Source organism: Caretta caretta, chromosome 10, assembly GCF_965140235.1.
Source record: "Caretta caretta isolate rCarCar2 chromosome 10, rCarCar1.hap1, whole genome shotgun sequence".
Lineage (NCBI taxonomy): Eukaryota > Metazoa > Chordata > Testudines > Cheloniidae > Caretta > Caretta caretta.
In genome coordinates, this window is record NC_134215.1 from 51169088 (window position 1) to 51183483 (window position 14396).

A 14396-nucleotide genomic window follows, 5' to 3' on the forward strand; every position below is an offset into this window, starting at 1 on the left:
CTGGCCACATCCTCTTTCCCCAGACTATGCCTTCCACTCTGACTCTGCCGCACCTGGGGAATCCCCTTTTGCTATGGAATACTCAGGATACCAACTATCCCAGCTTTATGGAGTCTTTATGCTGCTCTGGATCGCTTTTCCACCCATTTTTGGACATATCTGGCTGGGTACACAAATGTCGTTTCGGAAGCCATCATGTCCAGACTGTGAAATTGACTTCTTGTCAGCTTCAATTTTGGCATATGTGCAAGAGCTATGGAAGAACACAGTCACAGCTTAATCTTTTTCCTCCCTTTCCCCTGACACATCAACTGCTAGATCTGTGACTTTCCCATGAAAAGGATAGGTCAGTTCTTTGGCAACCCCAAGTGAGATTTGATGTGAAAATAAAAAAATAGATTATTCAATGACAGCAGTTGGAGCACGGGAGTGGGAATATATCCTGCTGTCAGGAAACTGAAAGGCCCTGCTTACTTGTGCATGTGCTGGACTGTTCCACCATCTGGCAGTTTTCCAGATGCCAAGATAGATCAGATAATAAATTCATTTTTTTTTCTAGTCCTGAAGCTTAATATTTTGTTATGAGGCAATATTGTAAAAAAAGCTCAAAGTTTCATAGCAAGTCATGCAAGCTAGCTTAAAGTTTGCTTTCTCCTTTGCTTCCTTGTAAAGCAATCAGACTGAAAAAGCATTAAAGCTCTGGCATGTGCAAAGAGCTTATTTTGTTTATTTTGTTTGTTTTGAAGTATTTATAACAAAAATTGCTGTAAGCATTTATAATAATTCATACCAAATAGCAACCTACTGTTTACTGGCCTATGCCAAACGTAACATAGTATTAAGAAGAGATCAGACTGACTTCCATTCTCTGAATCTTGTTTGATAGTATATAAAAAAGAAAATGAATATCAGATACTTCCTCTCAGAGTTGACTCCAATTCTAACTGACATGAAATAGCTTCTGATGAGGAGGCTGTGATGCTGGCAGGCTACCTGCCAGCCAGACTGCAGGCATTAGCTAAGACCTAACAAACTCACAGCTGGAAACCAGATCAGTTTGCCTGTATGTTAATTTTGCTCAAAATAGGTATTAACCTTATAAGAATGTATTTAGTATTTGGACTCTATGAAATGATTGTAAGTTGCTGCATGTATTAATCTCACATGCAATGTCGGTATTCCATGCTATAAGAAAACATGTACGTTTTGCTTTATGTCTTTGAGAATGTTTGCTCTGAACTTGTGAATCCAGGCACAGGACTTGTTCCCTGCCTATCCCAAAGGACTATCAAAATCAGTTGGGCCATCAAGGAACATCACAATAAAAAAGATTGGCTAATGGCCCTATTGCATCAGGAAATACTATGTGCAAGGAAGCTTGCCCTGTGTCTTAGAAGCTGAATGAAAAATAAAACAAAGTCACATGAACATTTTCCATCTTTTTGGCTGTTTGAACTCTGACAGGTTTAGATACACCAAACTGAAGACAGAGATCCCCTGGGGCTGCCTCTTGGGTCCACCCTGAAAGAGACTTTGAATTGATAGATCACTAAAACTCTGGCACTCTTAGGATTTAGATAACTTATTTGTGTGTATATGTTTGGTTGCTTTAACCTGTAAAAAGAAAAGGAGTACTTGTGGCACCTTAGAGACTAACCAATTTATTTGAACATAAGCTTTTGTGAGCTTCAGCTCACTTCATCAGATGCTGTAGCTCACGAAAGCTTATGCTCAAATAAATTGGTTAGTCTCTAAGGTGCCACAAGTACTCCTTTTCTTTTTGTGAATACAGACTAACACGGCTGTTACTCTTAACCTGTAAATAACTTCCTTATTTCTTTTTCCTAGTTAATAAACCTTTAGATAGTTTTTTATGGGATTGGCTACATATATTGTCTTTATTGTAAGATCTAGAGTACCAGTTGATCTGAGGTAAGTGACTGGTCTCTTGGAACTGGGAGAAACCTAAATGTGGTGTGATCTTTGGTGTAAGTGACCATTTATCACTAAGTTCCATTTGTCTCAATGGAAAAATAGTGGAAAGATAGACTAGGGCATCTAAGGGTAGTGTCTTTGACTCCATGGTAAGATTGGAACTGTGATCCAGAAGTTCACAGTTGTTACTGGCTTGGTAAAATCTAATTATAGAATACACCACCAATTTGGGGTGTCTGCCCTGTTTTCTGACACTCTGCCCTGAGGTAGGCACTCACAGCTGTGAGCCACTCCAGACTGCATGACAGAGGCATCGAGGTATGAGTATCCACAGACTATATTTCATTGATGACAGTATGTTCTAGTTCACTTAAATTATCATCCAAAGGACCATAATGGGCATCAGAGGATAAGTCAGGTCTCCCAGAATAACTGGACCTACGTCTACACCATTAATGTCCACAGTAGTCCTCAGGGAAAAACAGTCCTTTTCCCATTAATTTAAATAGAACGGCTTTCTGAAAGATCCTAGCACTGTGGACCCTTCCAGCCTGCACTTATGTCTGTAAACCTACTGCGGTGGCCAACCAAGTCTTGAAGCACCAGGGTTAAATACCCCTTTCTTGTTCATAAATTCTGCATCCTGATGGGAGGGGGCATGCTGGGGTGTGTGTGTCAAATTATAGGCACATAGGTTCTATCAGTTGCCCCATGCAAAGTCATCAATAATCTCTGGAGGACTACCCAGTTTATGACCTGGCTGGACAGCACCTTATCAGTGGCATAGGGCCTGCATGAGAGTGGCTCCAGCAGTTGATCTCCCCATGCAAAGTTGGCTGGCTACAGATCGGTAGCATTCTGGGGTGGCCAGTTTCCAGATGGCAATGGTGACCTGCTTCTCTATGGGTATGGCACACTGCATATTGGTACTACAGTACTTGTAGCTGCAGCTTTGGGTCAGTTCTGCACAGATCACAGAAAAGGTAGTCCTTCCCACTCTGAAGTTCTCTCGCTACAGCTGGTTGTCCCAGGTCTGCAAAACGATCCTCTCCTACCAATCCATGCTGGTTTCCCAGGCCCTGAAACAGTGCTGAATGCCACATGGCAGATCCAGGAACCAGTGCTCCAGTTCCAACGACTTGGCATTGTCCTCTTCTTCTTCATCCTGCTGCAATTGCCTCAAGGTGTTCTTCTGCAGCTGGAGGAGCTGCTGCGTCTGCCACAGAATAGTCTCCTGCTCCCACATCATCTGCTCAGTGGTGTGTTGGGCAAAGTCTGCTGCTGAAGTCATCTGGCTATGGCTGCTGTAATACAGCCCAACTAGCCTCTGCATATTTGTGCTTGTCACCATAGCAGTACGGAGCATTGTTGGGTCCATGCCAGAAGACAGCAATTCAAAAATGGTGTGAAATTGCCCATAAAGGATGTATGGGGGGAAGACAGTGGAAACATGGGATTTAAAAAAAAACGTGAAATCACCTGGCTTCCCACAAATCACAGCAAAAACAATTCTAGGATGCATGTTGGTCAGCTGCAAAATAAAGGACCATGGGATACTCACCAAAAACTTTATGCCCTCGGTTCTCAGCAAACCACTGCCATGTATTCACACCATGTGAACTGAAAATGGAACAGATGTTCTGTGTGCGCACTATCGGTGTGACTTACGTTCTGCGAGTTACCTGACGCTTGTCAAAAAGCTTTGACTGAACCCTGTGTAGTTAAATCCAAAGTGTGTGTCCATCCCCTTCTAGTTTCATGTTCACGTACAGCCATCTGCTGCTACCAGTTACTCCATTAGCATATGTCAGAATGGACTGTGCTGTGGCTCTAAAGATCGCAACTCTGCTGATGAATCAGGTGGAGGGTGAATATGGTTCTACATTATGACTTTTTTTCCAATTTTTAAGTTTTCTAAAAAATTAGGAAATTATACTTTAAAAAAATATATCCTCTGTTAAAAGAACTTTAAGGTTGCAAAGTCAAGCATGCAGAAGTTTAGAAATGCCAGAATTAAAGTTGCCCATGCAACCTTAATTTGATCCTTCATGCATATGCATTATAATAGTAGTCTTTAATTACACGATCACACACTATTTTTTTCACTGATCTACTATCTCGATAATAACTTGCCTTTCAGAGCCTTTATGGACTACATTTGCTGATAGTGTGGTCAAGCTGAGAATAGATCACTCATGTTCACAAACTCCAATAACAGTTCATCAGATGTTCAAAGAGACTGTGGATAAATATGGGCCTCTCAATGCTATGGCCAGCAAAAAGAATGGAAAATGGGAAAAGATCACATTTGCAGAGTATTACAATCTTTCCTGGAAAGCAGCCAAAAGCTTTTTGAAGGTAAATGTTTAAAAAAACAACAATCCAAACCCATACTCGTTATGCAGGTTTTTTTATTACAGGTCATAGCATGAAAACATTCCTGTGGGTTTTCAGTCCTTATGAAGAGTAGCAGTCGCGTGTTCTGCATAACAGCCTTTATTGAAGTAAATCTCTAGTAACTGTACCATTCAAATATTAATGAGACCCCCTCAACCCATAGTAGAGGATGAGTTTCATCCTGGAATGCCCCCTGGGATTTACCTTCCTTTTAAGGACCATATATTTGATGGCCCCAACAAGTTATGTCTCTTAAATCTCTGAATTGGCTAGCAATTTTCTTTTTTATGATTGACCAAGGCAATGAGAGGCAAATTAGTAAATATTTCTATTTAATATATTATTATTGTTATAGTTATATTTATTATACTATTTTAGTTGTATATCAGACAGATACTAATATTTTCAATGGTAGCAGATGGCACTGATGCCTGTTCTTGCAAAGGTGTTGGCAGAAACAGTGGCAAAGTCAATAGGTGAGACTCCGCTTGTGAAAGCAGTTGCAATCAGGGAGACAAGAGTAAAAAGAAAAGGAGCAATACAGGAGCCTTGGCTGACTATTTTTTTAGAGTCTGTGATGCAGAGTGTTGGCATGGTCTTTAGATTATCTTTGGATGCTAAAATGTCAAGTATGTTAGTTAGTTTTCATTATGTTCTAGAAACTAGTGCATATTTTTCAGAAAGAGTTCAAAAGAAAATAATGCCAACAGAAGTTGGCACAGGTGGCATCTGTCACTATAGACAGTAACAGAGCAGCGCTATATGAACAACTAGGTTGTGCTCTGTTCCCTTATGGCCACAGGAGGGAGGGCACACAGAGCCTTCTCCTCGTGTATGGCCCTAGGTAGGAAAAGGGCACAATCTCAGACCTGGTGCTCCTGAGAATGGGGACTTGCTCCTTGGGGATGCAAATTACATAGAGGGTCATAGAGAGGTCTGATTCATGGCCCACCTTGCACAAGCCCACAGAGTGGGCTGGGCATGCAGGGAGAACATCCTTAAGGGCAGCATGCATATTTCTCCCTGTTCCCCAGGGAACTTGAAGTATAATCCTTCACAGAGATGCCCCAGGGCCATACAGCTCTGCAACACTCCTCATTCGGGGCTATGTACTAAGTCCACAATCTGGCCGTAAGTATAATTAAACAAATCTAACCTGGCAAGGTGAAAAGGATTTAGTAAAGATTCTGAGTACGGGATAAGTCTAATATTTGTTGAACTTCAGTTCATGTTGCAAAGCCCTTCTGTTTTTCAGACCTTCTTGGAGGGACTGGGCTGGACTGGGAAGTTGGGTGTGAAGGGTGGGAGAGTCTTATGTTTGCATGAACTTAGGGAGTGTTAATTGCAGACAGTGATTCCATTTTTATTGTATATATGGTCTATTAATACATTTTGCACTTATGCCTAGAGCTATGGATGGGTACATTTTTAAATGCATAAATAATAAAGAAGCCAAATCTATTTTTTTGTGTGTTGACTATATCTTTCTCTCTAATATGCCTGCATTACATATCCCAGTGTTTGCTCTTTTGTTTTAAGCTTGGTCTTGAACGATTCCACAGCGTAGCAATACTTGGATTTAACTCTCCAGAATGGTTCGTGTCAGCTGTTGGAGCTATTTTTGCTGGGTAAGTTTTGGATCGGTGCTAGGCCTAGGAATGAATGTTTTCCAGTGTAGCATTTGCTTCTGTAGAGTCTGACCATCCCCTCCTGTAGAAAGGGGGAGAAGAGAAACTACATTTCATTCTCCTTGTGCACTCCAAATAAACCACCTCTTTTCTCTTATAGCCCCTAAACATGTTGGAGCTATTATGGCTCACAGTGCCTCTAGGGTTGAGTTAAAGACCCCATAAACTATGACCAGTAGTATTGTTTCATTTGAAAAGATTACCATCTCATAAGTATGTTCAGTCACATGGTGGGGACCTGTTACTTTCCCTGTATCTAAAGTAAAGCAATCCAAAACCTCACAAAATGAGCCTCTTTGCTAAAGCCCCGACTGCAGTAGACACAGAAGATACTGTACTGTCTCTTATCTCTGTTCCTTGAGCGATATGGACCAAAGCCTACCAATTTCCTGTCAGTGCGTCTGAGCCTGCCCATGAACTGATCCCTGGCCTGGTTCCAGTGCAGAATACGACATTGATGAAGTGACAAGCAAAGTATTAACCAGCCAAATTCTGTCTGTCACAGTGTCTGTCTGTCTAATTCCAATAATCAATTTCTCGGTTTGGTCTCTGAGGGTGCATTTATGCCAGCAAAATTCAAACTGGTAATTCACCATCAGTGCAGCTCCATCAGTGGCAGAAATAGTGGAGGATGTTCTGTAAAGAGGACTTAGGCATTTTTCCATTGCATGGTCTAAGGCTACTCTAGGCAACATGTAGGGTAAAAGTGCTGAGTCCTACACTACAGCCTCCACTATTATTGCTTCAATTATGAATTTCTCTAGCTTAGACAAGGCCTTGGGTGCTTCAGATAGTCACACTACCACATAATGTTGCTGTTTTTCAGACTCTTTTCTTGTGTCTGTTACTGTTAGCTGTGCAGAATACCTGGGGCATGCCTGACAGCCACATCTATGCTGCACACTGTGTGTACCCATCCCTTATGCACTCCACTGGGTTTCATCCAATCTCAAATTCTTCTTCCCTTTTGAACAACTGTAGCAAAGGTGCCGACTCCAGGGGTGCTCCAGGGCTGAAGCACCCACAGAAAAAAAAATTGTGGATGCTCAGCATGCACCGGCAGCCCGGCATATCAGTTACTTCCCCTCTCCCCACAGCCCTCCTGCCAGCTGGCGGGCCCGGCCGATCAGCTCCTCTCCCTCCCCCCAGCCCTCCTGTCTCCTGGTGGGTCCCGCTAAGCAGCTCCTCCCCCTGCATCCCCCAGCCTCCTGCCCACTGGTGGCCCCGCCAATCAGCTCTTTCCCGTCCCCCTCCAGCACCTCCCGCCCACCACAGTCAACTGTTCAATGGTGTGCAGGAGGTGCTGGGGGGAGGAGCAGGGGCGAAGTAGGGGCAGGAAGAGGCGGGGCGGGGTGAGAGTTTTTTGGGGAAGGGTGGAGTGGGGGCAACGCCTGGGGCAAAACGGGGGTCAAGCACCTCCGGAAACTGGGGAAGTCGGCGTGTCTGAACTGTAGTATCAAGGGAAAAGTGTATCATACTCAGTGTTTTCCTGCTTAGCCCTCAAATTCACGTTTTTTTTTAACAGAGGAATTGTCACAGGCATCTATACAACCAACTCTCCTGAGGCCTGCCACTACATTGCTTATGACTGCAAAGCCAATGTCATTGTGGTGGAAAATCAAAAACAATTGGACAAGATAATGCAGGTATGGGGGTTGCTTTTATAACTTCTGAGGTGTAATTCCACTGCTCATGATGCTGTGAAAGCCCAAATATCAAATATTTTAGCTGTAAAATGGTAGTTTGGAACGTCTCACAAAACTAGGGACAGAACTAATATTTCTTTGTCCTGAAATCACAGGCCTCTGCCACTTGAGATATTTGAGCTAAAGGATAATCTCCATAGCTATTAAAAAAATACAGTGCCTGTAACACACAACTGAGCAGTTCTCATTCTATCCAGTACATAGCACAGTAGCCAGTTTATTACAGTGTTGTCTGACAAGCCATTTTCTGATGATGAGCATCATATCTTAATTCTGAGTGGGATATCACAGTCTGCTTCAATGCAAGTGATTAGGATGGCAAAAATTCATTGCAATAACGATTTCACTATAGGATTAACTAGTGTAATGATGCTGAGTTCTGATTAACATGGTGACCTTTTATGGGCTGACACATTTCATGTTATTTGGATCTGGATTTCAGGAATCACAGTGGTGACTTCTTACAGAGCAGTTACTATTTCCCAGCACGACTTAACTATCATTGGAGGTTTACCTCACTGTAATTGGAATTACAACCTGCACATTGCAGAGCAATGAAACAGAACAGGGCTTTCATTCAATCCCAGTGAATTTACTCCATTTAGACTGAGCCAGCTTCAGTTTCCATTGAATTCGGTGGTATACCCAGTTGGTCTCCAATGAGCAAATGAAATAATGGTTAAAGAGGGGCTATCATACCAGAGGAAACTTTTAAGTGCATCCATTTCATAACAGACATCCAGCTAAGTATTAAAGATATTGATGTTTAGAGACTGAATCTTCCCTCTCCAGAACATCATCTCTTCCTGCTATTAATGTTAACTATTGAGGCAGGTATGAACTGCAGTCCAATATCATGGTGACTAACATGATATAAACACATGGACAGAGTGGGAAGCTCTTTATTTAAAAGGAATGTGTCACAATTTTGGCAAAACTTATTGGATGCTACAAATGGGACCATGCTGCTTCTCCATATGGGGCCTGATCCAGTGTCACAGGAAGACAATGTGATCTTTCCACTGACTTCAGCGGGCTTTGGATTGAGCCCAAGTGAACACATTAGGTCAGGTGTTTCTTTCAGTGGTATGCTCGAGAAGGCCCTTGGGGATGGAGGAGGAGAGGTGTCCCTGAAGTCCTTGCTGAAAATGAAAAAGTGTGTTGATTGCTCTGCTTCTGATGGAGTTTGCCCCTTCTCTGGATACTCCAATAAAGTCCCTCTGGCCAGAGATAACATATTCCTGGGGCTTGTCAAACATACTTCTGAGGAGTCTTTTTTTTTATTATTATTTTGGAACGCAGCAGATTGCACCAACTACTAGGTATATTTTGTACATTTCAGGAGATAAGATACTCCTAAACAGGGCGTACATCCAGACAGACACTCTAGTTTGAATACCATTTACACTAGTTGAATACCATGCTATACTGTCAAAAGCAAGTGAGAAAGGTATCTGAATCCTGATGCTTGTTTCTTTTTGTCTATACACGTTTTTATCTAGAAAGTTAAAAGGAAGCCTGTGGCCAACCCTGTTTTATCCAGCTGAACATTTTCTGTGGTGCTTTTCCAGGAGAAATCTGCCTCAAACATAATACAGATGTCTTGTTTTTAAGCCTGTGGGTTTATCATGCTAGTAATACATGGTTAGTTTGGAGGCCTAACCATTGCTATCCACACAGGTACAGTTTCACCAGTTCAGCTCTCCATGGTTCAGGTCAATAATGTAGGTGCGACTTTGGCTGTTAGTGCACCATGATGCAATTAAATGCTTCTGGCAAGGATAGGCAAAACTACAACAGGGGAAGTGAAAGCAGCAGCACTGGTATCTAGTGGTGAAACTAACCTAACATTTTTACAGGCTAAACACCAGCTAAGTGTTCAGATACAATAGCACTCTTTCAATGTTTTCTATTTCTTTGAAATTGCCAAATTGCTTTTATTTTTTTTAATTATATATGTTTATATATAAAATGTTTAAAATGAGGCAGAACATTATAAAAAACTTAACCAAGGCTTGGCTACTTTAGAGACCATCTCTGTCTTCATGTGATAACCACAGCAGCTGTAATCCTCTCACATCCCACCCTAAAAGCATTACTCTCACTGGTTTAAATGCAAAGAGGCTGGTGGCAGGTCATTTTAAATTAAGGTCCTCAACTCAGGAGGAACCTTAGTTGGAGCACCTTGGTCCAACATAGCATGGGTATAGTCTCCTCCAGAGCATGCTGCAAGGCCTGTGTGTTTCCCCAGGGGTGTTGGGATGAACTGGGTCTGAGTAGCTTTAGAGAAGAGTACTGTATTATTTATGGTGGGTTTGAGGGTTTTTGTGGATATCAATCTAATTCAATTTTTGGAATCTTTTGATAGACATTTTTAATTAAATCAGAAACAAGTGAATAATAAATTATATGCTGTTTTTTTTTTTTAAAACCCCAACAGATCTGGAGTCGTCTACCATACTTAAAAGCAGTTGTGCTATACAATGACTCTTTATCAGAGAGACATCCCAATTTATATACGGTATGTGAATTTTAGAGTGGTGTAAAAATTCATTCATTTGATGTATTTCACCTTCTTTTCTGTCTGTGGAATGTCTGCCAGAGGATAACAATGTTTTCAAATATGTTTGCTCTTCAAAATACTTCAGTGTAATTTTTCATTAATTTAATTTACTCTTCCGTTTGTTTGATAGTGGATATTCAAAATTAGAGCTACATTGGTTGGCTGGCTTGGTCATGTGTTATGTTTCAGTTACTAGATTGGATTAACATAATATTTACCAGACTTCTGGTGAGACTATACTCGCAGAACTTTTGTTGTTGTTGTTGTTTTGTTAATACATTGTCTGCCCAGCTCTAGTGAATTGTGGTAAATTATGCTGGATCTGGGAACTAGAAAATGCTTGTGCTCTCACAATCCATTGTCAATATTTTGTTGTTTATGGAACCTCCTATTCTGCTAATCTTTGTATTTGTAGCAAATATTTCTATCCATAAGCAACTGTTGAATACAAGCAACTATTATATATGCAAAGAATAAAACACTAGTTCTAGTGTATTCAGGGTCTTCTTTAGCTCATGCAGTGCTTAGACAGCAAGATTAGGGACAAGATTAAGGATCAGACTCATTGTCAACAACAGGCCCAAAATTTAGGTTTAAAAAATAGGGTTTTACAAAACCTAACATGTGTAGAAGAATTTTCATTATTTATTTTTTAAATGTCACTGAAGACAATTTTCTAATGTGAACACTGAAATCAGCATTCTGCTTGGAACTGACTGTGAATTAACAGTGTAAATCCTCTGCTGAGTTTCATTGCCCATGCTGAATGAATTGCAAAAAGACTACACAGCATTTAGTAGAGAGTGAATAGTAAACAAATCTCTTAAGGCTTCAGATATCAAAACTGAAAGTATTTTACTGGTAACAGAAGTGAGGAGAAAATGTTTAACATATTTATGCCAACATTGTTCCTTCTCTCTGTATTGATTTTCATATTATAAAACACTTAACTATACAAAGGCACATAGATATCAAGAGTGTGCTATACAAAATGCAGAGCAATAATAAGAAAAATTAATTTGCTGTGTAAAGAAGCGCTTATTTAATCATATACATTTGTTATTACATAACAGTAAACAGTAGAGATGAACTCACACTGAGTTCCAAGTGTCTGAGAACTTTGAAAGAGATAAATGACCTGAAGTTTATATTTTCTAATAGTGGAGGACAAAATGTAACTGAAAATGCTACTGATCTAGTGACAGATCTGCCACCTTTTTTCAGTGAGAGAGCATAATTGTTACATCAGTTGTGATGATAAGAATTGGCAGTTGCCATATTTGTATTCCATACAGAGACACTCAGAGATCGAATCACCAATGGTAGAGATAGTTGTGCATTAGTTTTGATAAAAACCCAGTCACATAAAATACAGGCTATTGATAGGAGAAGGTTTGTGTGTAACAGATTGATAGTTGAGATAATTGTACAGTAATGAGCAGTTGCTTCAGCTACGACAGACTCCTAGTCCTCTGGACAGTGCATTTCCATAAATCTGTGTGACTTTACCCTTCAGTCTCTGTGGAATGGAAACACTATCCTAGTGCAGGTGCTGTTCAAGTAAACAAAGCCTAGGCAACAGGCGCACAGAGATTAATGCCTTGTGGTGTGAAAGAGAGTAAGGTCAAGAATACAAGGCATGAAGAGTCAAGTCATATAGGAACAAATCCGGACCCCACACCATTGCCAGTTGCTGTGGCATTGATGCAATCCACTATGTGGGGAGAAGCAGGATGTGAGGAAATCATGAGGGTGTCCACACCCTCTATATGCCGTGAAACTGTTGTCTGTGGTGGGCTCCTGCATGCTTTTACAGGTGGGAGTTTGGAGGAGGGATGGGGCATGAGTGGTGTGTCAGTGACTAAAAAGGAATCCCAAGACAGACTCTCCCATGGAGGGGCAGCTCCCCTGCCATGAAGAATACTACAGGTTAAATGCTGAGGTACTGATCACAGAGTGCATCCTGAGGGGAAGGATCCATCCTTCTCAACTATGTAAATTCTCCCTTGCCACTGCCACCCTAAAGCCCAGTTGCTGATTACAAGCTTGGTGCAGTGTCCAAGATTTGCCCGTAAGTCAGTAGTGGGGAGATTCCTTGCCAGGTATAGAACTGGGGTGCTGCCCTCAGTCACTGCTCATATATAGCTGTGTAAACATTATATGAATAATCCAGTCTTTCAGTGGGAAAATAACCCTTTTTGGTTTTCTTTCCCACATGTTGTGACTACCCCACTCCGTCACCTATTAACATTGAAATAATGGGATCTTAATGTGTGCATGTTACATTCAGACCCATATAAATGCATTGTGCCGACACATATCTGATAGTAATCAATAGAACATATTGGCCCAGATTCTCCATTCTGCTAAGGCAATTTTGTGTTGCACAAAGGGACCATATGCTTGCAGCATAAATTAAACTAGAACCGCTCATGCTCTGCCTTGTTCAGAGACTGGATGGCCCTAAATCAGAGAGCTTCAGCCAGCTTCCTGCATCTGCTCATCTTCCCTAGGTAGTGGAGAACTAAGGCCATTGTTCACACATTTAAATAATAAGAATACTTGGCTTTTACATAGAGCCTTTCATTCTAGCATCTCAAAGTGCTTTGCATATAGACTAGACAAGAAATAATCTATTGGAAATCCAACAAAATTGGACAGTTTACTTAGTATTTTAATTATAAGCTGTGATACAATTTACTTTAAATATGAATCAAAACCATTTCTAATGTCAGCTCTGAATCACATTTTCAGCCCATGTGACTAGAAAAGTGAAAAGGAATGTTATTCCCTAAGTAGTCACCTAAAGAATTAATAAAACTTCACTGCCTTTGCACACTCCACTTTTAATAGCTGTATGTTGGGGTGCTGATGCAAAACTTTTGGGATAACTGGTGGAGAAGGGACTGTGTGACATACAGATCAAAACTGTGGTCCTATATTTGGCTTAGACCCCTCAGACAGGCGAAATTCCAATTTACCTGAATGGGAGTATTGCCTAAGAAAGGTCAGAAGAACCAGGCCCATCTTAATTTTTCTGTCCTTTTTCCAGACTCTTAAAATATTGCAATTTCCATGCTTTCTATTAGCTGACTCCTTGAATTGTTTTTTCCCCATTTCATTTTGTAGATGGAAGAATTTATGGAGTTGGGAAACGAGATACCAAATGCTACACTCAATGACATTATTAGCTCTCAAAAGCCAAATCAATGTTGTGTGCTAGTGTACACTTCTGGAACAACTGGGAAGCCAAAAGGAGCCATGCTGAGTCATGACAATGTATGTACTCTAGACACAGCTTTATGATAAAGCTTTTCAAAGCATGAGGGTGTTTATTTCTGTGCTTTAGAACGAAATGGGATCATGGTGGAGTCTCCAAGCACTGTGGCACTCTGTTTTAAGGACGGAATAGCAAAAGAAACTATATCCAAACTATATATTTCTGAGAAACTACAAGCTCTTCTCATAGCTGAGTTTATAAATGACTTTCTCTGGTTCATGCAGTTGATTGTGTGATAAAACACTGTTAGCACAAATATCTTCAAATGACCTCTCAAGATCATCTTCAAAAGAATCATACACCTTAGGCAGCCAATGTCACAGCAGCCTGATATTAGAAGTTTTTGCAAGGTTTTATTAAACTTGGCCCTTTATCTGTAACATTATTACCTTTCCAAGTTACGTTCATTTTAGTTCCTCCTAATTTAGTAAAGAATAGGAAAAGTTTTGTATATTCTACAGCCCTCTTATTCACAAAATCCGTGTCTATGTTGCTGCAAACAGCCAACTCTATAGTGCCAAAGAGAGTCAAAAAGCCAAGCGGAAAAGAGACTTTACACAAAAGTCTGCTTACCACGGGCTAGAATGTGGTTGGCTCTTACATGGCTATGCAGTGCGGGAAAGGATTAAGGAACTTGCGTGAACACTCGTGTAGCCCATAAAAGAACTGGCTGGAATTGCAACTTCTGCTCTTGATGGAGCACAGGGTCTGATAATGAGAGCAATTCACCCTAAAGTAGGGAGTAGGCAGAGCAATATCTGGAAGTAGGATATGCTGGACATGATGGACCAAAGGTCTGATCTGGCATGGCAAATCCTGTGTTCTTC

The 14396-nt window shown here is 41.0% G+C and overlaps 1 protein-coding gene across 4 annotated transcripts in view; it reads left to right on the forward strand.

The window, feature by feature from the left end:
* Positions 1 to 14396, forward strand: part of ACSBG1 (acyl-CoA synthetase bubblegum family member 1) — a 71036-nt gene that overhangs the window by 31770 nt on the left and 24870 nt on the right. For all 4 annotated transcript variants that reach the window (XM_048866492.2, XM_048866488.2, XM_048866487.2 and 1 more), the window contains 5 exons: positions 4076 to 4293; positions 5872 to 5960; positions 7546 to 7666; positions 10167 to 10247; positions 13419 to 13568. In XM_048866492.2, the coding sequence (XP_048722449.2) occupies positions 4076 to 4293; positions 5872 to 5960; positions 7546 to 7666; positions 10167 to 10247; positions 13419 to 13568 (659 nt within the window). The remainder of the gene's footprint in view (positions 1 to 4075; positions 4294 to 5871; positions 5961 to 7545; positions 7667 to 10166; positions 10248 to 13418; positions 13569 to 14396) is intronic.